Here is a 26,700-nt window from a genome sequence, read left to right on the forward strand (position 1 = left end):
TGAGTGAAACTCATAAATTGAGTTAGCAACATAAAACAAATGGCATCAGGCTAACTTAACGAGCAGCAAAAAAGAAGCCACATTTCCCACATGAAAAACCGAGGGATCCACCAAAAGAAAATGTAACGGCCTTGTCTAGTACAAATGATTTGCATTATTGGAGGAACATGGCAAACGGTTGGAAAATGGGCGGGAATGGACACCAACCAAGTCCACATTGAGGATACATTCATATATGTATGTGGAGGATACACGTAACTTACATTAGTCAGTCACTTGCCAGTGGGAAAATTGCTGAGCATGCCCGAAAATACGTTGGAGAAGGCATTCGTAGGAAATTGCTATTACAGAAGTGAGAGGCCGGCCACGCCTACATTTCTTGGAAACGCCCCCTTTAGCTGTCGAAGACCTGCATAAATATGCCAAACACATACAGAGTATTCTATCTGCCACTGTGTTTTGTGTGTTGCCATAAATGCTTCATCTTCAACTCATACATATTAAAATCTGGCAAAAATAAACTTCAACAGTTCACAAAGCACAGCAGAAAACACAAACATGCTAGCAGGACTAAATGGGTTGGGGGTTGATGGTTGGAGGTTTGAGGGTTGGGACTGGGGTTTTTTTTTGAAGGGGTGACCCCCGAGTGGAGCTCATGCATTTTAAAATTCAGCCATTAGAGAAACCAAGTTATTTTGTATGCAGAATATTATTTGGCTTCACTTCTACCCCATCGCCCTACCCCTTTTCTCCTCTTTCCTTCTTTTATTATTATTTTTGTTGTGTTTTTGCTTGACATTGCATTTAACATTTTTACCGAACAACCCGCAAAACACTCTACATGGAAAGGAAGAGAGCTGAAACACGTTCGTAGCAATTAAATGTTTTTTCTCCAATTTGCTGCATAAATCAGTTTTAAATGTTATTGTTCAAATATACCCAAAAAAGGCAGTGCAAGCGAGAAAGACACTGAGATAGACAGAGATAGAGAAGTTGGCTTAAATTGGCCCACAACACATCATTTAACAGGACATAATGGTAGGTTTGGCTGTAAGAATGGGATCTCAGGACAATGGCATAAATATTGGCTTACTGACTTATATTTTTCAACATTGATTTTAAATACATTTTTAGTTTATTAAATTTATTCGTTTATTTACTTTTTTCACCCAAAGGGATTAAAACATTATTAAAGCGAGTGTGTTTAAGGATTATTTATTTATTTTAAATTCGTTATAAATTAGATGAACAGAATGCCACGTTTACTAATAGACTTCGTGACTAAAATACTTATCAAACATTATATGTTTATCAGTTTCATATTGATATTACTTTTAGCAAACAGAAGCAATTTCATATTCATACATTCACTTTTAAAAGTAATTTAAAAACCCAAACACAGGCATTGCCCAAATAAGTAGGCAATGATTATAATTGCTTTAGGCATTTAAAATAAACTCTCATTTAAATAGCAAAAACGTATCTGAAAAAGCATTTCTACCGGCAACCCAGCAATTAAAAACCTGAAATAATATTTCACTAATGCCTAAATGGGAAAATTCATTTGATAGGCTTTTCATTTATATGGGAAATTGATTGAAATTTGAATATTTATGTTATTTTTGTAAGCACCAAAGCTGCAACATTGGTATTTAATGCTGACACACAGAATATATTCACCATGCATTGGCTATGAATAAATCGAGCCATCGATTGTATGGATTTATTTTAATATTTATTTGATTTTGGTTAACAAAAAACTTTTGTGTCCATTGTGCGGGCAGGATGTCCCCTTCCCTTCCCGGCAGTGCCAAAAAATTACAACAAAAGGTAATTTAGCAGTAACAACTTCAAGGCAAACACTTAACTTACTTGTGTGTGTGGGTGCCGGTGTGAGGTGTGTGTGTGTGTGTGTGTGACGGTAGGGGAGAGGGCGGAGGAACTCATTCACCTGCATGATGGGAAGTAAAAAGCAATTTTCGTAACATTTGCATGCCTTAAACTAACACAGACGAATGGAGCGCCAGGATAAGGACGAAGCTTCTGACGATGCGAGGAGGTTGAAAATGAAAATAAGGATGATGGCGCCGGGAAAAACTCGGCCTACCTTTTGGTTAAGAGGAGTGGATGGGATAGAGGGAGTAACTGGGGGCGGATGAAAAGAAAAACTACTGCGTGCGAAATGTAAGTTTGTGTGTGTGTGTTGGCCTGATGTCGGTGTAAGTAGAATGGAGTACGTGTTATGCTGAAAATGCAATTTGCCTTCTGTGCGAAATGTACGGAAAATTTATGCAAATTTCTCCCTTGACCCCGGTGTCGCTCGATCTCGCCCGATCCCGCCCCTTACCATTCCACACACACCCACCTTTTCATTCCATCCTCTCACACTTTGCAACACCGCTGCCAACAAGCGGAAACAGGAAGTGCGACCATTGTTGGGGGTGTATGTGTGTGTTTGTGTGGATGCGTGGCCATGCATCCATGTGAGTGCTAGCGTGCTGCGAGTGTGTGTCTGTGTGGAAGCGCTAAAATGAAAATATAGTGAAATATGCGCTAGAAACGAAGGGGTCTCCCTGCAGGGTAAATGCTAGAAAGAAATAAAATTATTGCAGGTTATGGCCTAACAAAATACCCTGGGAACTAAAAATAAGAAAAAAAATACATTAATAGTTAACTATTTAATAGAGAATGTATTTTTCAACATATCATTAGGCGATAATTTATTTAAAATTTATTTTAACTTTCATTGAAATTTTATTGTACTGCCTGAAGATTTTTAGGCTAACATATAAAGTTGCTTCTTAAGGTTCTTTGCTAAAATTAAACCTTATAGTAATATTACATATGTCTTTTCTTTCCCTTTTCAATAAACAACTTTATTTCTGATAATAAATATACATAAATTACTTTATTAACCTACATTTAGTAAAAGTGTCACAGCGACTCCCTATAACAGGGTGTGCCAATGGCAACGATCCACAAATAAGCCCTTCGCGGATGCAACAACTAAGGCGACAACAACAACAACAACAACAACATTAGCAACGTCGACTGTGGCAAAAAATGTGTTCACAACGTGGTGTAAATTCGCCATCGATAGTTTTGACATTACGTATACGCAACGTTGGTAGCGACGTTATGCGCGAGTGTTAGTGGCAATGCGGGCAACCTCCCGGGGCGGATTTTGGCTCGGAAAGGCGGCACCACGTAAAAAGAGTTGGAATTCCAACGAAAAAAAAGTGGCAAAATATTGCGAACATGGCCACATTGGTGTGCAGAACCTAGGAGCAGAACCTGGCCAATGCCGAAAGAATTTTGTATATGGGCTGGTGGGGAAAAAAATGAAAAGCCGCCGGTTAGTTCAACAAAGGCACACGCAACTGTATATGTGAGAGAAGGTGCACGAAGAAAAATACTTAGTGGGAGTCTTAGAGTTGATTTTGTTAAATTTTTATGGGAGCTGTAGTCCTTAGGCAATATATTGATAGGACTGTTAAGAAATACTGTTTAGAAAGTATTAAGTTATTATATATCTGGGCATAACAGAGGAATATGTATAGTGGATAGATTTTTCAAGATATCCTTTAAAGGGATTTAAGGCTTTAAGGGTACTGTATATTGATATTCAAGTTTGAATAATCTTTGTTTACAATATAAAAACTATAATAAATCAATTATATGACTGCTTAACTATTATTCCACACATTTCTATGACCCTTCAAATAGTTACTAATATTTTTTCAAATATTTTTTCCATGTGTCTATGTACGGAATTGTTTATATTGGATTGCACGTGCCTTTGACATGCCGATCCCTTGTCCGTGTGCCTATTTATGGGCCATCGTGTGTGTATGTTTGTGTGTGTTAGAGTGTGAGTGCCAGTGTATGTGTGTTTGCCTGTATTTTGGCTTGTGGGCAAAGAAGTTGAAGCGTATTAGGCAAACACAAGCCTCCGGCTTCTTACACAAACACTGACATACACGTGCTGGCCCCACTCTTTGAGAATGTTTGAGTGTGTGTATAGATGTGTGTGTGTGTGTGTTTGGGTGTTTGAGTGGCTCCATTGGTGTGAGCCAAGTGCCAGATAAACGACAGCATTTAATGCGACCAAATCTTTTTAGCGCCGCATCAAGCCATTTTTCAATCCCGATTTGAGCACAAAGATTAAGTTGTCTTTAAGTCGTCCGGCAGCAGGAGTCCTTTAGTACGGCAAAAGGCAGAAGCAGAAGATGCCCAACAACATTGCACAATGGGTGTCCTTAAAAGGGCATTCAGAAATAAATCACACTAATTTCTTTTGGCCCTTTTAATAATAGGTTTTTTGATAAATCTTTAAGGATATTCATTACTGTATGAGTAAGAGAAAATATTCAAGAAAACTAACCATAAAACCATCTTAAATGTGTATATTATCACAGGCATTACTTGCATTAAACATTAGAAATCATTTGAATAATTAATAGCATTAAATCCTTTACTTACTCACCCAACCTATATTATTCCGCTTCGTCGAGCTTAGCCTATCGATTTCTATTTCATCCCATTATCCTTGCTGGCCTGCATCCTGGTCATTTCCACCTGGCACCAATTGCAGCACTTCACCTTCGAGCTGGGAGGAGGCTAAGAATGGCAGAGAAGAAAAGTTTAATTTTCCCAGAGCATGGAAATTAGTTCGGTTCTGTTAAGTTCAGTTCAAAACAATTATTTGAACTTTTTGAATTGGCCGGGAATTCTAGGAGTTTGAAAGACGTAAATGAACCTTGATGAAAATGGAACTTTTACCGAGCACAAGAGGCGCAAAATAAAAAATAAAAATGAGCAGCCGTAGAGAGAGAAAAGTTTCGCTTACATAATTTACTTTTATGAATGCCCAGGGAGCCGCTGAATCCAAGGATGCTGCTGCTGCCTGGAGATCCAAAGCCATATCTCCTTCCTGTCTACCAGGCTGTCGGCATTTTTAATCAGAGCGGATTCCGCTCGCAATCTGTCAGCGTTTGCAGCGCCAAAGTTGGTTGTATAATAATAATATTCATGCTTGACATCAAATTCATTAAGAGTGATTAATATTTGTTTACTGCTGTTGTTGGCTGTTTTTCACATCTCCAGCATTGCCGCCGCTGCTCTCGACTGCGGCAAAAACGGAACATTTATTAAAATGGTTTCCCAAAAGAGAATCTCTATCCGAGAAACTTTATATCTTCGTTCTCGCTCTTTGCTCTCTGTTCTCCTCCAATGTGACATTGGCTGCCTCCAGCTGCCTGGTTGCAAATTAATAGCTGGCTAAGGATTTACGGCTTGGTATATATATCAAGGATATTAGCCAATTTCCAACAGCTCACACGAGAAAAAAGGGGTCTGGATCCTAAATCTGCTGGACAAATGACTCCTGGCCAGGCCATCAGACACGATAATGCGGCTTAATTCCTGGCCGAAACGAGGTGCACGTTATGGCTGCCATAAATGCGGCTAAGGCTCTATCATCGGAAAAGTTGTTAAAGTTGTTTATTACTTCATATTGAGGCTCAGCGGCCCTGCTGAAATCGAGTTGCTCAAAGAACTCGTTTACTGGCCTGCCAGCCAGCCTGCCTGCCCTCCATCGACAGTGCCCATTTAATTAAGCCTATGAACTGCAGTCCCCCGTTCGACGGTTCAATAAAGCGGAACATTCGCAACCCCTTATGAAGTGCACTTAAAGAAACATCTGCATAGAGCTTGATTTATGGTATTATCAACGTCTTAGGTCAACTTTCTGATAGTTATTGCGAACTTTCTTAGAGGGATTACGGACAAGAATTTAATCCTGTCATTGAGATAGATTCCTTATAAGGCTATTTGTAGGAAAATGCAATAAAAAGTCAATCAAAATTTTCCAAAATCTTAGGCATTTTTTCCTTACACATTGTACAGCTAGAAAAGTTTATTTCTTTTATTTATTTAATCAATTATGGCTTTTAAATTTACATTAATTTCTGCCAGTGTCGTCTCCTTTTGAACAATCAACTCTTGGCCCTATAGGCCCTATATGCTGAGGCCAGGATTTTCGCAGCTGTTTCTCCCGACGGTTGACTTCAAAGGTCCCTTCTGCTTTACATAAATATTTATGCGAGTTAATTTGTCGGCATATATGCCAAGCGGTGGACACAGAGACGGAGGTTGATGGGTGGCAGTAGGGGATGGAGAAGGGTCAGTTGGGTGCAATCAATCAGACATGAAACAATATTTACAATTTGAAGGCATTAATACGACTCCGGTTGACGTCAGCCTGTAGAGTTCAGTGTGCCACACAGTTGGGAAAATGTTAAGCTTAAAGGCAGAAAAGGGGAAAAGGGAGTGAGAACGGCGACGGGTAGTTTTCCTCGCCTGAATGCTTCGTCTGTCCGTGATACCCGCAGGTAAACAAACAAATAAGGACGAGGTCCTTCAATCTGCTATCGCTCGCCTGGTGCCACGCCCCCTTGACAAGCGGTGGCTGTCGTTGACAGCCAAACACATACATATAAGTAAAAAAAAAAAGAAAGAAAAACACAACCAGACGCACTGACAGACACGCAACCCGTCACTTACTTGTGGACACAAGTGTGCGTGCTCCTGCCATTTCGACTAAAAATAAACAATAGTCAAAAGCACAACAAATTACAAAAATTCCATATAAAAATAACAAGCAAAATAGAATGCGTAGGTCGAGCTTTAAATACTCTAAAAAATAATCTAAATTAAATACATTAAATAAAACTATGACAGACATTAAGAACTTTAAGTATTAAGACATCAAATAAATCACACATTAAGTCAAAATTCCTTTTGCATATGAAATGCCTCTCAAAGACCCTTTGAATTTTCCCCATAGAGTAGTTAAGCCCTTTGCCAGTGTTCCCTTACATACATATATATATTCACATAAAATTACATTAAATATTATTGCTTTACGGACGGTTTTCCATGGCATTCGCCACAGCTGACTGTGTATATAGGATTGCCGGCACAAAGGATCCAATGGTGCGTATAATTGACACATTTGATTGTTTAACTTGTATTAGCAAAGTCAGTAAAGCTCACGAACAGGACCTACTGGACTTGTGATAGGGCAAAAAAATAATACAGAGAGTGGAAGGAAAATGCTGAGAGCTACAGGAAGGCTTAAAGAAATCACTAGACATACATTTTGTATTAAGTACTTTAGTTCTGGTAAAGGAGTAACACATCACATGAGGCTGGGAAATGTAGTTTTAAAAAGGGTGTTTTCCATATTTTTTACAGCAAACTTCGAGGTAGATTCAATTAGTTAATGGATTGAAACCTTTGAAACTGCTAAAACAAAACAAAAGAGATTTTTATGACTCTATTTTTGTGCTCCTTCTTTTCTCCTTCTTTTTTTGGTAGTTCATCTACTCACGTCATGTGGTCTTGTGGTGATTATGCAAAGGACTTGGAAATCTGTGGAATTGTCTGGTTGATAGGGATTTGTTTTGCCAACCGACTTTGGTCTGGGCAGCTTAATCTCTTTCACTGACAGAAAATGCTCTCTGTTTGTAGACGAATGTCGAATATATATTTATAGAATATAGGCTGATTTTGGCATTTGTCAGATTCCTGTCAAGCTTAATGATTATTCATTTAATTGTGTACACATGCAACCGTCAGCGACTTAAATCTGACATTGTCAGCCTGTCCGGATCATTCAACAAGAAATTCGATTTCATAACACGGGCCAGCAAAAGTCTGATGGATTGCTTTGCAGATTCGATTGTCTGGCTGTGAGAGGGCTTCATCCTTTGAAATGTGTAAAATGGGACGTATAACATAAATTGTTACATATTGTTCGCGTAACTCATCCGAAAATACTCCAAAGAAAATTACGCAGGCGAGCTTTCCTTTCGCAATCTTCACCAAACAGTGTTGGCGGTTTGACTTTTTGGTTGATTTGACGGAGTTCATAAATCTATAAAGAGTTTTACTTTTTGTTGATCCTTGAAAACATGATCCTGAAATATTTAACTATTGTCCTTAAACTGCAGAAACTTTTTGCAACCAAATGGTCAAAAAACATATTTTAAGGAGGAAGCTGGTTATATTTTCTTGATAACTAAAAAGCTATAAAAACCTCTGAAAAAAAAACATATATAATTAAGTTAGATTTTATGATATTAACCATTTCTTTGTACAAAAATTTGACTATTTCCTGATTGATATATCCCATTTCTTAAACTATCTACTGCCAACACTACTCACTAACAAGCTGCAATCTACAGCCTGGCAATCATGTAATGTAGCGAGGCATCAACACAAACACAGGGGCTATGTGTGTGTGTGTGTGTGGGCGTGGTTCCTGCTGCTGATTGCACAAAGGATGCCCCTCAAGTCCTTGGTGACGTGTTGAGCGAAAGAATGAAACTAGCAGCCTGCGCCCGGCAGTTCAACGGAAGATCCACTGCACCTGAGCTGGCAACTTGCTCCCTGGAAGATAAATTATGGTGTGGGGTAACCTGACAATGGCTGAACAGTTTACTATCCTCCGAGTAAGGAAACCATAGCAAAACCAGCTGCACTAAATAAAGGAAATCCCTTTTGAAGGCCTCATCCTCCTTTACCTGGTGGATGAGTATTAGGGAGTTTTCCATCACAATTTTACAAATGCAATTCGCAGGATGGGACATTTGCTAAATGTTGTAATCTTAAGGAGTGAAAAGTAAGAAGAAGGTTCGTTCATACTCTAATAATATCTAAAAATGGAAACCATGGAGATTGGTAAAGGCAACCCCTTTTAATAAGTATACGCATCTGGCTGCTTAGTAATAATAATTCTATTAGAATTTTCGTTTTGCTAAAAATACAAAAAAAGAAAAGAAAAATCCACGACAGAACACTTGTTAGCAAAGGACCCAGGTAAACGAGTAGTACCATCTGCCTCACCTTATTTTTGCTACAATTTGAATCCCAATAAAACTGTATTGTCAGATATATATTGCCCAAATACCAAACGATGAAAGCCAATTAGTGTCACAAAAGATAACATTTTGGGAAAAGGCAAAGAAAGCCCTAAAACAACAATTGCTTCATCCTGGCGTATGAGTAATAAACTTTACTTCAATACAAATAAAAAAAAAACATTTCAATCTGAGAACTTTGTCCTTAAAGTAAAATAAAAGCTAACTATCAGAAAAAATTTTATTGCAATGAAGCAGAAGGAAACGAAAGCCACCTGGCGTATGAGTAATAGAAGTTCTTTGACTAAAAGTAATTCTATTTGACCATTTTCAATCCTCAAATTTCCGAATTTTTAGTTCTTTCCTAAGCCCTGCCAACCGATAAACGTAAATTAGTTTCATAAAAGCTAACAAGGCAAGCAAAATTCTTTTGTGCGGAACCTTTTGCCCAGCTTCGTCCTCACTTCATTGTTCATTTTGCCTCGTTTCACTCTGTCCTGTCTCTCATCTTGCTTCCCCTCCGCTCTCTCTTCTAATCCTAGCTTTGGCCATAGTCCAACCACAGAGGGCTCATCATCATCGTCATCATTTGAATTCCTCACCCGATTGTTGCATGCAGTGGCTGCAGTTGTTGTTTTTACTGCTGCTTGAAGTTGTTTTTGTTGTTGTTGCCAGGACACGTGCATCACCGAGCTTTGCAGTTGACATTCCGTTACGCACGTTGCCTCCTTTTGGTCCTTGTTGTTGTTGTTGTTGTTGCTGCGGCTGCTGCTGTCGTTGTCGTTGTCTGGGCAACATGCAATGCCAAAGTTTTTGTGATGCAAGTGCGTAGTTTGCTGACAACAAGGCTCGTTGAGGCTGCCCCACGGATGTGAGGAGCACTCAATTTGCAGGGGGTTTTAAAGGAGGAAAAGCTCACCCAAAGCTAAAAGGGGGTTTATGGCCTATGCTCGGAGTAACCATGCCAATGCAGTAAGCTACAAAAATAATGTTTGCTAACGAATTGTGGTTACCCTGGAAGGTATCTTGGGAGCCTTAGGTGATGTAAGAAACCAAATTATATTAATATGCATTTAAAGTTTTTAAATTTATGATTTTTAAATAGAAAGTAATAATTATTATCATTTTTGAATAAAAATCTTCTGTTTTACATTTCTAATTTGTAAATTTTAAAAATTATTTATAAAAACTATTTAAAACATGAACTTTATGGATATAAAATTGAAATAAAAATGAATTTATTATTTTAATGCAACAAAGAAATTTATTTATTAATAGTTTAATAACTGTTATAGTTTAAAAGAGGAAATCTTATTTCATTCTAAACAACCTTATTTAAGTAACAGATTTTCCACCCCCTACAAGGTTATAGTTGAATACTCGCAAAAAGCTCGACACGTCATACGCGGCAACAGTTGGGTTCTGCTGTTCTGTTTGCTGAGAATACTGCTGTCTCCCACTGCGAGAGCTAGCGGTGTAACGGGGGAGGCAGCTAGCTAGGAAGGGGGTGGGCTTTGGGGGGCTCGGCTCAGAGTCAGTGCAGTACTATAAGTGCAGGCAACCGTGGGCTGAGTGCCACACTTATGCTAACACAAGCACACAAACACCAACGCACACAATCTCAATATCGCACACACACACACACACTGTTACACATCGCCAGCTTTTGTATTGACGCACTCGAACGGGTAGCTTCAAGTTACCGGTTCGGTTTGCAGTGCCCGCTTCTACATAGGGAGAAAATATTACATATTTTAAAATCTATTTTTAAAGAAACGGAAAACTGGAATAAAACAAAATAAATTTGATGCCTTTTTTTCAAAACTTATGTTTAGTATTAATTAAATATAATTTCTGCATAAATGTTTTTGTGATTTCTTTTTTTAGTTTTGTACAATTTCACGATTTTTTGTAATGTTTTATTTTTAATTTAAACTCTTTTTCTTATTAATCCAGAATAATACCTTTTAAATTATAAGTTTCAAGCGATTTCTTTCAGTGCCCAGTTCCCACAGGTTTCTTTCAGTCTCTATCTTTGTCCCACTGCCACCAGCTGCCCGATTCGTTTTAGCGTTTAACATATATCGGGGAGCGTTGAGCTGCAGTCGAAGTAACGTTCTCAACGCTTGAATTTCACATTCACATTCTCATTCGCCAATTAGCAGCCGGCGCGAGCGCCTCGCGTGTGCGGAAAAAAGTAAAAACACTATCACGACTGGAAATTTTTCCCAGCTGGAAAACTGTTCTCTTCGAGAGTGATCAATATTGGGAGTGATCACCGGTTTTTGTACTTCTCAAGTTAAAGATGGCCACGCGAGGAGCGAATGTTATTTGGTTTCCGCCATGGATTACGCCTGCACGATAATCCCGCTCTGTTGGCTGCCCTTGCTGACAAGGATCAGGGTATAGCCTTGATTCCCATATTCATATTCGATGGAGAGAGTGCAGGTAAGCTCGGGAATTCCTATACATACTGCCATTTGGTTTATGTATTCTCTTGCGATAAATAATGAAGGGCTTTCCATCAAGTAATTAAAAGAAACCCTTGACCTTATAGTGTTTTGCAATATAGCTTTTCTGGACTTGATCTAAGAATAGGAAAATATTTGATTTTTAGTTTTATATTAATATTTTTGTAAGGAATAAAACTTTTCTATAAAATATTATCTATTCCCTGTCCCATTCCCTTAAATGCAATATATTTTAGAAGCCAAAATTTATAAATACTTATTAACCTAATCTTTATTTTTAATGTTATGTAATTCTTATAAAATGAAAATTCGTCCCATGTAAACAATGGATTAAAATTACAATTCACCTTCAAAATATATTTATTTTACAAACAAATTATTATAAAAGAAAAAAAGATTTTAAATCGATAAAAGTTACAAAAGAAAACAAAATATCTGGCAGCAATGGGTTAAAAGTAAAACTTTTAACTCGATTGCCATTACACGCTCATTCTACGTATGAGCTAATATCATTTTTTGCGACTTGCTTCGGTTATCAAATACTACCGCCCTCCGCGACCGCTGCGAATTCAGCGTTTTCGCTGCTCGTGGAAATGGTGGGTAGCGAAGGGGTTGTATTTGCGGAAAGGGGCAGGGAAAACCTAATGCACTTTTGCATGGTAGAACAAAACAAACGATGCGTTCTAATGCGATTTGCGGCTGGCGGTTTCCAGAACGCGCCGTTGAATCGCTGAGAGAGAGATATGGAAAGACAATGCAAAATGGTTAGAGTCATTGAGAACAAGCTAGAAACTAGTATAATGCCTTTTGTGCTCGCTTTTCAAAAAAGTCGGAGAGCGAAGGCGGTAAATATATATACCCATAACTTGACCGATAAGAGTCGTTTTTGTGGGGAAACGCGGGAAAACAATTATAGCAAGGGAAAATGGAAAACGAGCTAAACTCAACATTTTGTGTGCACAAAAGCAGCAAAGATAGCTGAAAAGGTGGCACTTAAACATGCAAACTTGTTCCGGATGCATAATTTGACCATGCTTATGAAAGTTAAGCTGCTTCGAAATTGTATGCTCATTGTGTGAATAAACATTTAAATTTGTGAAAATAATAATAATAAAACAGATTGGGAAAAATCTTAAGTAAAATAAACTTCGTAAATAGAAAATCTATTAGTGTACATCTTTGGGCAATATAAATATAAATTGAAATATCCTATTTAACATAATCGTACATATCCTTTAGCAGAAAACAGGGTTATGTCAACTATGACTTCTAAAAAATGTAAACAAATTTAGTAAAAGCCACACCTCTATTTTTCCCACAGGCACCAAATGCGTTGGTTACAACCGAATGCGCTTCCTGTTGGATTCCTTGCAGGACATCGATGATCAGATACAGGCAGCGACTGAAGGACGTGGTCGCCTCCACGTCTTCCAGGGTGAACCGGCTCACATCTTCCGGCGGTTGCATGAGCAAGTGCGTCTGCACAGGATATGTATAGAACAGGATTGCGAGCCAATTTGGAATGATCGCGATGAGACCATTCGTTCCTTATGCCGGGAGCTGAACATCGACTTGGTCGAGAAAGTATCACACACGTTGTGGGATCCGCGCACAGTTATTGACACCAACGGGGGCATACCACCGCTCACCTATCAGATGTTCCTGGTGAGTTATAAAACAGAGAAGAAATAAATATGTAAGGAAACGAAAAGTAAACAATTTTTCCTTCAGCACACAGTGCAAATTATTGGCTTGCCACCACGTCCGGCCGCCGATGCTCGGCTAGATGATGCCTCCTTCATAGAGTTGGCCCCCGAGTTACGCCGGAGTCTTGGTTACTTCGAAAAGTTGCCCACACCTGAGCACTTCAACGTATTTGGCGATAATATGGGCTTTCTGGCCAAGATTAACTGGCGTGGAGGTGAAACACAGGCCTTGGTTTTGCTAGAGGAGCGCCTTAAGGTGGAGCAACATGCCTTTGAGCGGGGTTTTTATCTGCCCAATCAAGCACTCCCAAATATTCTGGAAACACCGAAGTCTATGAGTGCCCATCTGCGGTTCGGTTGCCTTTCTGTACGACGCTTCTACTGGAGCGTCCATGATCTCTTCAAAAATGTCCAGCTGCGTGCCTGTGTCCGGGGCGTTCAGATGACTGGCGGAGCCCACATCACTGGTCAGCTGATCTGGCGGGAATACTTCTATACAATGTCGGTGAACAATCCTAACTACGATCGAATGGAGGGCAATGAGATCTGCCTGAGCATCCCTTGGGCTAAGCCAAACGAGGATCTGCTACAGCGCTGGCGCCTTGGTCAAACGGGATTCCCTCTCATAGATGGCGCCATGCGACAACTACTGGCCGAAGGATGGCTGCATCATACGCTGCGAAACACGGTGGCCACCTTCCTAACGCGCGGCGGCATGTGGCAGAGCTGGGAGCATGGGCTGCAGCACTTCTTAAAGTATCTGCTGGATGCAGATTGGTCGGTCTGCGCCGGCAACTGGATGTGGGTCTCTAGCTCGGCCTTTGAAAGGCTACTGGACTCATCCCTTGTCACCTGTCCGGTGGCTTTGGCTAAGCGACTTGACCCGGAAGGGGCTTACATCAAGCAATATGTCCCAGAGTTGATGAATGTGCCCAAGGAATTTGTGTACGTATAAAACATATTTCTATAGAGCTTCAGGGACTACATATCAGTTTTAATAATTTGATATTTTGATAATTACTCAGAATACTTTTGAGATATTAGTGTTTCTAATTATAATTTCATGTATTGCTTCCTTAAAGACAATTCCATGCTTGATTACAGCTTAAATGGCTTCATTTGAATAATATGGTGTTCAACACGTCGTATACGTAATTTTATACATATTTTCTTTCACTTTGTTTAATATTCGTGATTTGTTAAAAAAGTTAGAAATAATTTTTCCTATATATTTTATAAACATTTTATTCTTTATTTCCCAAACTTATTTATATATTTACCACGATAAACCCACAGTCACGAGCCCTGGCGAATGTCTCCCTGAGCAGCAGGAGAAATATGAGTGTCTAATTGGAGTCCACTATCCAGAGAGGATGATCGACCTCTCGTTGGCAGTTAAACGCAACATGCTGGCCATGAAGGCGCTTCCGGAACTCTCTGATCACTCCGCCCCCTCATTGCAGGCCATCCAACGAGGAGGAAGTGCGTCAGTTCTTCTGGCTGGCAGATGTGGCGATATAAATGTAACCCAAACAAACTTTTTATCAATTTACACAATAAAGGAACTATTACCAGTCGTATATTATATATATATCATTAATAATGCTTTATTTTCTTCAATTAAAATAATTACTACAATACAATTTGTATCTGTTTTATTTGGTTTCGTTTTTATTTTTAACAGCTTATAACGTGTTACTCATATATCAATTTTATTCAGCTTACTTTTAAAAATCGTTTATGTTGTATATATATATAATTATTATTATCATTTGTATTACGTTATCAAATTATACGTTAATTAACAGCATTAATTAAATAGTTTTTGCTTTTAGTTTTGTATTTTGTTTTTTTTTTTTGTTTTACGAGAAAAATTGAACGCGAATTTATTTCAAATATTGAAATTTAATTTTATGTCGATCTATTTGATCCGTACTTCGTTTTGTCTTTCGTTTAATTAGAGTTCCGTCTTGTTTCTTATAATTTGTCTAAATTGTTGTGTATATTTTATTTTAATGCCTAAATTTTGGTGTTCCTTCTAGATGTGTGCCATACAAATGAGATATTATTGGTTTTTTTTTTGGGATTGATGGGACCTAAAAGGAGTTATTGTTGAAGTTTGAGTCCCTCGACAGTTTGCTACAAATAAAATTGGAGAAAATATAAACTCGACCCAGGACCGAGCTTTTCCACTTATCCCCCCCCAGAAGGAAATAAGACTTTTTTATTAGACATTCCACATCCACATCTGAATTAGTTTGAAGTAAATTCGAGTAAACATTTAGAGCGTTGCTTGGCAAAAAGTTAGTTTTTGGTTGGTAAATGTAAATGCCAATTTCATACACATATGCATAGTATACGTTTTAGCTGAATAAATAAAATCGAACCAACCACAATTCAATCAACAAACGAACGAGAACTCACAGCAAATAACAATATTTGACGCAATTTATATACTTTATGGAATATACTCGTAGATCTCGTAACGCATTTCGCTTTTTTTTTTATCATTATTATATTTTTTAAAGTGCTCCCTCCCCCGAGGATTCAAGTGTCCTTCTCTGTATTGTATGTATGTACAAATGTATATAATATTGTGCTGCTGATGCATTTTATATAAGTGGGTGTGTGTCTGTGTGTACTAAGTGGATGTCTGTTGCTGTGTTCGGAACCGATTGGCTATAAAAATAAAAAGCTGCTTGTCCCCATTGCGTATGCAATGCATTTTAAATCCCCCTGATTTTCTCCCCCAAGCCCATTTACCAATCCCCCATATTACCATATGGTGCTAGCTGACTGCTTTAAGCCTATGAGGTTCGATTAAATTCATTTGCCTTTTAATTCTTCCTTTTAACTGGGCGAGTGTCTCGTGTGTGTTTTTGTTCTTAGATCATGAAAATATAGCTGCTTTACTAATGATTTCGTTAAAAGCTTTCAATATTTTTGGTTTCGGTAGAGGTTATAGCTTTAAAATGGACGTTTCATAGATAGATCATTATTTTTTTTTATATAGATTTCAAGAGTTATTTCTTCATTTTGAGCAGAATTAAGTGGCAGATAGTAAAAAAGTCGAGGCGATTTTGAGGATATGTGCCTACAGCAGAAGAGTACGGTGTATCTAAGGTGGTTTATTTTAAGGATTTCCTCTTATATTGGGCATTTCAGATATTGGCAGTTTCCTAGTGTTGTTTTCATTTTGTTTTGTGAGTTTTTAAGGAATTTTTATGAAGGGAATTACACATTACTTTGAAAATATCTTAAAATGTTAATATTCGCAAGGCAGATATACGATTGCACAGCTCGCAGCTAACTGCACTCGCAAGCGGTTCATAAATCATTCAAACTAACCCATGAAAGGCAACTGTTTCCTTAGTCAATCCAAGGCAACCAAACCCCAAACCCCCAAGGAGTCTCCTTCAACTCGTGGTTATCTTGGGATTGGATTGTTACATTGACTTTTTGAAATGCAAATCAAATGCAGACCACAGTTGCATAGCCAATGAATGCAAATAGACATGCCTGCCTAGGCTCCTATGTACATATACTCAGAAAATCACATATTCAAAATGCTCCGCTCCCCACCTCTCTTTGTGCCCTCCTCTGAATGATCGGTTTTCTGGGGTTATTCATACAGGTCGGATGTTTGCGTTTAACTTTTTACATTAACTGTCATTTGGTTTTATTTCACAATTTACAAAATGCAACTTAAACAATTGAATTTGACGTGATGCTGGCCATGCATGGAGTAGGAGTGCCGTCAACAGATGTCCTGTGTGTTTGCTTGGTTAGCTTCTGGTTTTACATTTTACATACAGTGCAGTGGAAGGAACTTAACTAACTTACTGCGGTTGCAACCGTTTCCCTTTCTCTTCGTTCTTTAATTTGTTGTTGCTGTCGTGTGTGTGTGTGTGTGTGGTGTGTGCTACACTAGAACTAAACTGCTGCTGCGGTTGCCACACACACTTGGTGTTTCTTTGTTGCTTAGTTTGCCTCTTTGTTTCACTTGACGTTGCTGCTGTGGCTCTTCTCACATTGCTTTAATTTCGTTTCATTTTGTTTGCTTGGTGTTAGTTTTTCTTTTTATAGTAAATTTATTTATGCAATTTTATCTCAATTTCATTAATCTGTTTTGTTTTGCTTTGCTTTGCCTTTTAGATCTTGTTTTTGCCTGGATGTTATTTTTCTTTTTTTTTTACATACACATATTTTGTTTACAATTTTCTACTAGACTTAATCGGCATCTGCGCGCATACCCCGCACCTCGCCCACCTGCCGCGCCTTGTCCAGCTCCTCCTTCGTCTGGTCCTCGATGGCGCGGATGTCCTCCATTGTTAGACCGTACCAGCGATCGGTTGAACAGAAAACTTGGCTGAAATGGTAAAAGAGAAAGAAGATTAACTTTTAGGTTTGTTTACATATGTACTAAACCGTCTCTAACAATAGTTTTCATTTGTATAAAGATTAAGTTGGGACTTTGTTACGGGAGATTGTTTCTTAATTATGGTTATGGTCTTATATTGTTTGACACTTCTGGGTATTTTATGCTATTCTAGACAGTATAATCTCTTAAAACCCATAAAATTGAGATTTATTTATAAACTTCTTAGTTATGTATTACTTCGAAATCTTTCCCAAAATTTCATGACAATTACCGATGGAAGTTTGTAAAGAGGCGGCGCTCCGATTTCTGTATGAAATTCTCTACTCTTGTTTGCAGGCCGAACCATTTGAACTCGCACGTGACTAGCTTGTAGCAGGTCATCACAGGATTCACGTTCTTTTTCCAATCGGGTCCCACCAGGGGACCGCGTCCCGTCTTCTTTGACTGGTAGCTGGAAAGCATAATCAAAACGTAAATTACAAAATCTTAATTGGAATTTAAAATATTATTTTCTTACGTGGTTGGATCCTCATCGGGTTTGTAGTCCGCAGGCAGGACCGGATCATTGGCAATGTCGATGTGCACCACCTCTCGCACTTTCAGCTTGTCCGGCGTCAGCTCGTGAACCTGCAATATGGAAAAACCAGGGCAAACTCTATCTTAGAACTACTCAATTGATAAGAAGAAGTGGAAAACATGAAAAGCATTGATTACATAACTACATACATGCACATGGATCGATGGCGAATCATAACTACAAAGCTGAACAGAGCAGACAGCAAAATAAAATACAAATCAAACGAAACTCACGTTCTCCGTAGTGCCAATGTCATTTTCTATATGTTGCGAGTAAATGTCTACTTTAAAGTTTTTATCCATATAACCAGGATTCTTAACCCAACAAAACCAAACGATTACGAAAATCAAAAATCAAAAACCAAAAACAAGCCAAACGAAAGGGTAATGGTATTTCGATCAAATATGGTTAGTCACAGTTTAGTTAGTGAGTATTCACAATGAAATGCATATGATGAGAGATGAAGTGATGTTGTGGAAAGAAAAGAAGAAAACACAAATTAGTTAGATCATGCTGTGGATCCTTGACTTACATTTTCTGAATCGCCCGCATCGCCGACGTGCAGAGTGTCGATGATTATTTTGAAAGCATCTTTCATAAATTTGGGATTCTAGAAATGCAATATAATCAAAATAATCAGATTGGTACTAGCAAAAACCCCTTTGACGTAACCAAGTTAATTTTATTTGTATACTCCATAAATGGTATAATACTTTGTTTCCCCCATTTACCGTTATAATCGTTCGACAATAGGGATAGGCATTCCATGCCTCTTCATGGATCTCTAATGAGCCCTTGGGTGCCAATAGTCTTATGTAGGCTGGAACTTTTGATTGCAGATGATAGATCTTATATGTATATTGACCGGAATTGTATTTGCCACCTGCAGGTTGATTGGGAAAATGTGCAGTTAAACCCAGGAGTTATTAATTATGTAACGTTAATGGCTTACCCAGCAGGGGGAAGTCTTCGAAGGGTTCGTTCTTTAACACCTCGATTCCCTCGCCGCCTCCCGTGTTCTCCTTTGACGCCTCGGCCACCGAGAATAATTGTGCAACTTGATACTGAAATGGTAGAATGTTTATATTCGGGCCTTTTTACACCAGGTAACTCCCTCTTCTTACCTCTTCCACAGTCAATGGCAAAGTCACACGGCTGCAACGGGAAGAAGAAAAAACAATGACTGTGTCAGCGAATGTATGCATAAAGGCTACACGATTTTAATTAAATTTAATATAACAGTTTTAATTAAATACCAGGCCTGTTTATAAAAAGCCCTTGATACCCTTAACTCCCCCATTGAGTACATGGGGTATATTGGACTGAGGTATATACAAAAATAATTAACAATAACCAGAGAAAATTCAATTAACAACCTGTTTTTATTTCACTTTAAAGGGGCTCTACAGTCAGATTGCGAAGGTACAACGATAAACCAATGTTTTATGTGCAAACAAAAAAAGGGGAGAAATCCATCAGAAACAATAAATGTCAGTTACTTCATAGAAATAGTTTATGGGTTGACTGCATTCAATTTAATTTACCAGCAAAATTTATTCAATCTCAATTGGATTACTGCGCTGTCAATACGATAAATGAATAAATGAATCACTTTGATAACTGCAAATTAACATTCAGGAATTGAGGCTTTCAATTTGAAAGATAACTTAATATGGCCTAATTGTGGTATCCTCTTTAGTTACCTCAAATTTCCCTAATTACAAGCACTCTATGCTAATTTTACATGCTCTGTGCAAAGTACTTAAGCCTTAAAGTATGCAACTTAAATCAACTATTTCAAAGGCCACTTTTGCAGGAATGGCCAAACAATCGAAGTCAATTGATACTTGTTAAGATAAGATTGAGCGTAGTAGTGGTCTTATTTCAACAGAAATCATATCAGTTAATTTCGAGGACCACTTCAGCTAAGTCTGACGGTGAAAGTTACTTCAACAGCTCAATTTAAATTATACATTTTTTTAATTAAAAGCTTACATAAGTAAGCGTCACATTGGCATTACAAAAATAGCCTAACAAAAATGCTGGCAGCATAAAAGTTTCTCATTTTATTTGCATGCACATGAGTTTGGACTCCGCCAGGACCCCAAACCCAAACCACCCACTTCCGGACCACATACTCATCCTCTAATTACCAAAAAAGAAAAAAAATATGAAAGGTCGCCAGGCAACGAAAGAGTTGAGGGGCAAAAAGTGGAAGGCTGCAGGAAATGTTCTGGGACCTCCATATAATTATGCCAGCCTTGAAACTTGCTCGCATCGCTTGACTTTTGTTGCGGTTTTGGAGGCGACAATTTAATTGCAAAAATTTTTAAAGTCTCTGGTAGATAATTATATCAACGAAGGAATGCTCTTTAGGAAGATAGTAAAAAACTAATTTTAGACATACTCGTATTTAATATTTAAAAAAAAAATATGTTTACAAATTTTACAATTTTAAGCAATTCCAGTTTTACTTTTAATAACTTGAAAAAGGGCTAACAGGATTTCCAAATCATTAAAGTTAAAATCATTTAACAAGGTTCACCCTCATTTAAAAAACTTAAAGTTTAAATTCCTTACTTTTAACATCGAAACACCAAAACTGCGATGACTAATAAAAAATGTGCATTAAAATGCTAGGTATTTGCCCTTGTGCTCTGGAAATTTAACATGCTTATTTTTTTGAAGGTAAAATTTAGCTACAAACTGTAATCCAAGGAAAGTCAACAGTCAACGGCTTGGCAAATGAAATATTTCCCGGCGAATAAAGGCTAAATTGCTCCCCCGGTGCGCTGGGAAGCCTTGGCATGCATTCGTAAGGTGCGAACTGGAGCTTCTTGGCCATAAAGAACCTGAACCTCGTGCTGGCCCAGCTTTATGGCCTGTCATCCGTTCTCGCCTCCCCACATAATATAATGCCAACAAACAAAACACACAAATGCCAAACAATGCGACACAAGAAAACACGACATCACTCGAGAACAATCAAAGTGACGGGAGAAAGTTAGTGGTGGGAGATGGGAGGTTAAGGAGGAAAATTTGGTTCTTTGTTTACCGGGTGTCTTGTAGTTGCAATTAACCTTTTGGCCCACTGTTGACACTCGTAATGATGTGTTTCCTAATTGCCAAGCAACTAAAGCAACTGGTAGGCGTGGTCCCAGGTCCCAAGACCATGACTTTAATTCTGCGTACTCAAAAGTTGGCAAACTACGCGCCGCCCCTGAAAAGGTTAAAGTTCACAGAGGCGGAGGAGGATAATGCCCCTACCATGTTCAACTTTTACACGAGAGTTCATCTGGGGGATTTCCCTCCAAACAAGATGAATGATTTGGAAATTGTGTGCGTGAGCGCAGGAGGGCAGAGGAGAAACAAAAAGTTAGAACTATAAAGGGACTTAGGGCAAAGGTAAAACACAGTGTTGCGGTGTTTAATTGTTAATGAAGTTATTTGGAACTTTACTAAATCATTGCATAATCAAAATGATGGCTCTTAGAGTTCAAGTTCAACAGAGTGTTATTAAGACTTCCGCTTAGTTTAATAAATTAAACATTCATTTAGCAGTGAGGTTAAAAGTTAAACTGTTAAGATTTGGAACTTAGAAAGTCGAATTAAATCTTTTCAAGAGCTTAAACTATAGCAGATAGCTCTGATTTCAAACATGATTAAAGGGGTAACAATCTAACTTCATTGCGAGTTCAACGTTGTTATCTATCAATTATACAAAGAATAGAACTTTTCTTTTCAACAAATTTTATCAGCAACATTTGTCGTTTAATAACATCAGATTGTATAACTTTGGCGTAAATAAATAGGCCATAAAAACTTATTGCTTGGCCAAACTTTTTTCTTTAAGAACCAACAACAAGGCATATTATTTCGAGGCAATGCTAACTAAACTCTTAAAATCTAAAAACCTCAAAAGATGGAAAAAATTTAGAAGACGGCGGAACTGAAAGCAGAACGTGTTTGTGTGACGAAAGTTGTCTGTCCCAATAAGTTAAGTGGAAATGAGTAAATAAATTTCCATGAAATAGCCAAAACAACATCTAACTGGGTCCAATGTCCCAGCCAAAAGCGTAAGATCAAACGATATGGTTGTGTTTTCTGTCAGGGTTTTGCTATGAATCAGACACCATAATCACAATCAGAGCAATGAAGAAATTATGCAAAAATATACAAAAATAAAGACAAAAACAAAAAGATAAAAGAAATCGCCACACATGAGCGGAGAGGTTGAGAGTGGGTGGGTGGAGAGGTTATTCAGAGAGTCACGGAAAACAAAAGCCAGAAAATATTGAAGAACTCTTAATGAGACCAAAGTTACCCAAAAGAAACACTCGGGGGACCCCTCCGCATTCAACCCTCTTTTGTGGCCATCAAACAAAAGAAAATTGTTTGCTCTTGTTGGCATAATTGAAAATGGAAAGTGATTGTTTGGGGCACACTGTGTGTCCGCATCGGTAAGTGGGCGAGTGTGTGTGTCTGTGGGCCAGTATGTGGGTAAAGCTCTCGGCCAAGGCTCTTTGGGCTGCCCATTATTGAGGGCCACCCACTGACCACTGACCATTGCCGCAATTGAAGGCCGAAGTCAAGTAATAATTGATTTACCCGCAATAAAGATGTCACACAGAGAGATTGCCCAGTGGACTAAATGAATGCCAAAGGAACGAGCAAGCCAGCTTGATATTGAAGCTTTTGATTTAAGTCTCTGACTACCTAGTTTACCAATCAATTATACCTTAAAATACCTTCAAAAATTTTGAAATATTTCGTGACTTGAAGAGAACTTTGCTTGAAAAATAATTTATCTTAATTTAAATATATTCAAATTTTTTACATTTCAGAAAATTTTTTATTTGTGAAAAACAAATAACTTAAAACTTTTTCATTGTTATATTGGACTGTAATGTCAAATCTACAAATTTACTTAAATACATCAACCACTTTTATAAAAACAAAGCTGTTTAATCATTAGGCTGTCAAAGTATTTGTAAATATCTAATGACCTAACAAATTCCACCATTAAACTTGACATTCAACCATGATATCTGTAATTTTATTTATGAAGCAGAGCCTAACATTAGCTACAAACAACCAATGTAGATAAATTATATTTGTTGTGAAATTAAAATGTTGCAATGATCCATTTAAAATCTCTTTTTTATACATTAAGGCCACTTTTTTTGTGGGGAAAACCGACAATGAGAATGTAGCAAACTCCTCCACTTATGCTGGCGCTTAACAACAGTCACACTCAATTGGCAACCATTTGACGAAACAACTGAAACTTCACACACACTCGAAATGTGTAATGAGTACAGTGCCGTTTCGAAGTAAAACTACAGACACATTCCGAAAAAACCGAACGCCGTGTGTTATCTTATCGTAGTACATAAAAAACCACAACACAAACACAAATGGCGGAACTAAATTGGAGCTCGTGCCATTTTCAAATTGATTGCGGGATGGATAGACTAGAGGGGATAGGAGAGTGAAGAACAGAGCTGTATCAGAGGGATACATACATATAGATGTGGTTAATGTACAAAGTGAGCCAATCAGTTTTTGGGGCAGTAAAAGTCACGCTACAGCTGGTTTATGACGAGCACCATCGAGGAGCGACATTGAAAACAACAAGCTTTTGCTTTCGGAGATCAAAGGTTGCGAAGGTTTAAAACTGAAAGACTTGAGTTATTATAGAGAAAAGTGCAGTTTTTTATATGGAGATAAATTAATATGTTTTAAGGTTAGCCGTAGGTTAGATATAGAAATTATTCATGTTTTCTATAAAAACAAAGACTATATATAGATATTTATTTATTTTTTAAAGAAATTTCGCCTTACAATAAAAGTTATTAAGGGGTCGAATTTGTTATACATTTTGTCTATTATCTAAGATTAATTAGTAGTAGTAGCAGCATAGTAGTGAAATTTAAGTTGTCTTTCCCTTAATTGAATTCGGCTATGACCTATTAAAAACACAATCTCTTGAGGTTTTCAATTTAAACGCTTAGATATTCTCAAAGTTAATAGCTTGATTGCTATCAGACAGCTTAAACCGCAATGATGTTTGTCCACAATCAAATGTTATTCTAAATCTAAATCACTGGCCGAAATCACAATGTCAATAAATAAAGTGCAGCACTTAAAGCATTATTGTATACAATAAAACGGAATATCAGATGAAACATGCAAAGTGCAGCCTATCACAATTTGCTTTTGATTCATTTGGCCACTTTTGCCTGGCCCACACCCCTCTCGGCCATTTAAAATTGTTTATCAACCTGCAGCAACCTGCTCCGGCACGCGTTGGCTTTATTTCCACCTTTATTTTCCATTTAATGATGGTGCTGAAATTTTCATTGCCAAATGGTTTACACTCCAACAGCCGGCAGAAAAAGCCAAAAAAGAAAAAAAATGTGAAAATCTGGCAGGGAAAAAACATTTTGAAATGCAAATACTAAAGGCTCCGTGTGGGGATTACGACATCGAGAAAAATTAAACATTAATGCCTCACATAAAGATCGCCTGACAACTTATAGGTGTTTTAATACCTGGAATTCCTCTAAAGTCCAAAATGTACAAAAAGGTTTATTGGGCAGTTAAATTCAGTGACCTTAAATGCTTAATTTTTATGAAAGAATTTTTAACCTTGACAGACATTTTAGACATTGTTTGGAAATTTACATTATATTAAAATAATAAACTATTTTGATATAAATGAGATGGTTTTCGACCCTTTTTCTTGCAAAACCTGAATTTTATTATTAAACAAAAGTAAACATACATTCCTATAAGTGTTAAAACTTTAAATCAACAAACTGTTTCAAAATTAAATGAGAATTAAAAGCTTTACAAAGGGTAAATACTTATCAATCAATTATCAGTAATAGACTCTCTTTATAATCAATCGAAGTTCAATTATCAGATTGATGTGAAAGATTGTATAAGACAGAGAGAGAGAGAGAAATCAAACACCAAACAAAATGATAAGAACTGTCTGTTTGAGTTTCCATTTCAATCTCATATGCAATTTGTTCTGATTTTCGTTGCTTTTCTGTCAGCTGTCAAAGTCAAAAGCAATTATAAGCCGAACCATTTGATTTCAGACTTTTGGCAATTTCCGTTAATAAATTAAAAGTATCATTGCCAAAATGGGGAATCAGATGGAGGAAGAACGTGAGCCAATTGCAAATGGGAAAAATAGCAACTTGGTGTTTCTTCTTCTTTTTTTTCGGAATAGACAAGGACTTAAGTTGCAGTGAGTCAAGATAATTGGGGTTTACGCAACGACCTTATCGCACTTAACAACTTGTTTGATTAAAATCCAAAAAGAGAGTTATGGAAAAAAGAGAGGCGCAAAAGAGAATGACTCACTACAAAAAAAATCGACAACGTGGCGTCGTTGAACGACTGAAAAGCATTATCTTTTTGTTTTATTTCTTACATGCATATATTTATATGTATCGATGAGTCAAACGGAGTTTCCAAAACTAATTGGCAATGGCATTTCTAATAAGAATTAAGATGGAAACGTTGCTTCAAATCCAACTTGAAACTCATTACGTCATTGCCACAGCTGCAAAATACCTGTTCTAGAGCGGGATGGCTAAAGAGGGGGCATGGAGAAAGGGGGCGGCAAGGGGGGCTGATAAGAAAAACATTCTTTTGTTGTTGCGGAAAATGCCCGCAAACTTAAATACAACAAAAACAAGAGTGAGAGAGAGAAGCGACACGCGACATGAAGAGAGAGAGAGAGAGAGAGAGAGTAAGAGAGAGCAAATGTCAAGAGAGTGTACAATCGATTTGTCACAAATTATTTTGCGGCTCGTACAGCTTTTTAATAATTTTAACATAAAATAAACGTTGGTTGAAGACTGATTTATGCCATTTCATACTCACAATTCTTTGATCTGCATCTTTGCCAATTATTATCCGGTATTTTCCTGCTTGATTCGCTGCGAGAGAGTACAAAATACAAAATTAGATTTAATGCGATTTTGCTGGACTATTTTGTTAGTAACATATGTACATACATATATGTATGTAAATCTATTCTTTCCAAATGTTTAATGCACTTGCACTCGACGCTTAACCTTCGCACACGCACTTTCTAAATTTAATTTATATATGTGCGAAAAAAACAACCAGAGTGCCTTGTTTCATTGCCAAAAAGACTGCACTTCGCACTATTTGTTTATGTTTGCGATTTTGTTTGGCCAAATTAGCGGCGTTTAGTTTGCCAACTTTTAAATCGAATGCTTTTTTTCTTTCTCCAATTTGTCGGCTAAAAACACGAGTCATACGCACACACACAATTACACACAAACTTGCGGGCGGATTGGCAACCGCAATTTATGCGTTTTGCCGTTGATTTATTACTCAAAAGATGACGTACAAGTTGAGAATGCCTTTTGCCTCGTGTCAGGATCGTTTACTTCGCGGCAGTAATAAATTAGTAATGAGTTTTTGTTATTAAGTTACTGCGTGTCGTCGGAGCGGAGCAAAAAGTTCGATGTTCATGCAAAACACTTCGATTCCGATAGGCGTCGTATCGATTTTGACGAGTACTTATCACACGGGCGAACGATAACACTTGGTATGTGGCGCTATTCGTTGTGGTCTATCGATAGCAGCTGTG

The 26,700-nt window shown here is 37.8% G+C and overlaps 2 protein-coding genes across 3 annotated transcripts; one reads left to right on the top strand and one right to left on the bottom strand.

Annotated features, from left to right (window-relative positions):
* Window positions 1–11,071: 11,071 nt before the first annotated feature.
* Window positions 11,072–14,681, top strand: LOC108117202 (cryptochrome-1). Its single transcript, XM_017229516.2, is given in 7 exon segments — window positions 11,072–11,259; window positions 11,261–11,372; window positions 12,717–13,060; window positions 13,127–14,046; window positions 14,398–14,419; window positions 14,421–14,528; window positions 14,530–14,681. Coding segments are annotated over 7 exon segments (1,629 nt in total). The 5' UTR covers window positions 11,072–11,229; the 3' UTR covers window positions 14,623–14,681.
* A 2,068-nt stretch (window positions 14,682–16,749) lies between these two features.
* On the bottom strand, window positions 16,750–26,614 carry LOC108117203 (phosphatidylinositol transfer protein beta isoform). 2 transcript variants are annotated; one of them, XM_017229517.2, is made up of 9 exons: window positions 26,458–26,614; window positions 25,962–26,017; window positions 19,184–19,214; window positions 19,012–19,123; window positions 18,791–18,942; window positions 18,592–18,669; window positions 18,000–18,109; window positions 17,754–17,933; window positions 16,750–17,470 (listed from the first exon to the last, which is right to left on the bottom strand). In XM_017229517.2, exons 2-9 carry the CDS (start codon window positions 25,976–25,978, stop codon window positions 17,332–17,334), a joined length of 819 nt encoding a protein of 272 aa, XP_017085006.1. In that variant the 5' UTR covers window positions 25,979–26,017; window positions 26,458–26,614; the 3' UTR covers window positions 16,750–17,331. The 2 variants fall into 2 exon arrangements, with proteins under 2 accessions (XP_017085006.1, XP_017085007.1); XM_017229518.2 differs by lacking the exon at window positions 26,458–26,614 and adding an exon at window positions 26,096–26,336.
* Between the last annotated feature and the right edge of the window lie 86 nt (window positions 26,615–26,700).

The sequence above is a fragment of the Drosophila eugracilis genome, unplaced genomic scaffold (assembly GCF_018153835.1).
Source record: "Drosophila eugracilis isolate 14026-0451.02 unplaced genomic scaffold, ASM1815383v1 contig_440, whole genome shotgun sequence".
Classification (NCBI taxonomy): Eukaryota; Metazoa; Arthropoda; class Insecta; order Diptera; family Drosophilidae; genus Drosophila; species Drosophila eugracilis.

Bases quoted from the DNA above. Each gene is read 5' to 3' on its own strand.
- LOC108117203 (XM_017229517.2), bottom strand. The intron at 19,124-19,183 runs GTAAGAAGAGGG...CTACCATTTCAG, and splicing joins TGCCATTGACTGTGGAAGAG to TATCAAGTTGCACAATTATT. The intron at 17,471-17,753 runs GTAATTGTCATG...TTACCATTTCAG, and splicing joins CTCTTTACAAACTTCCATCG to CCAAGTTTTCTGTTCAACCG.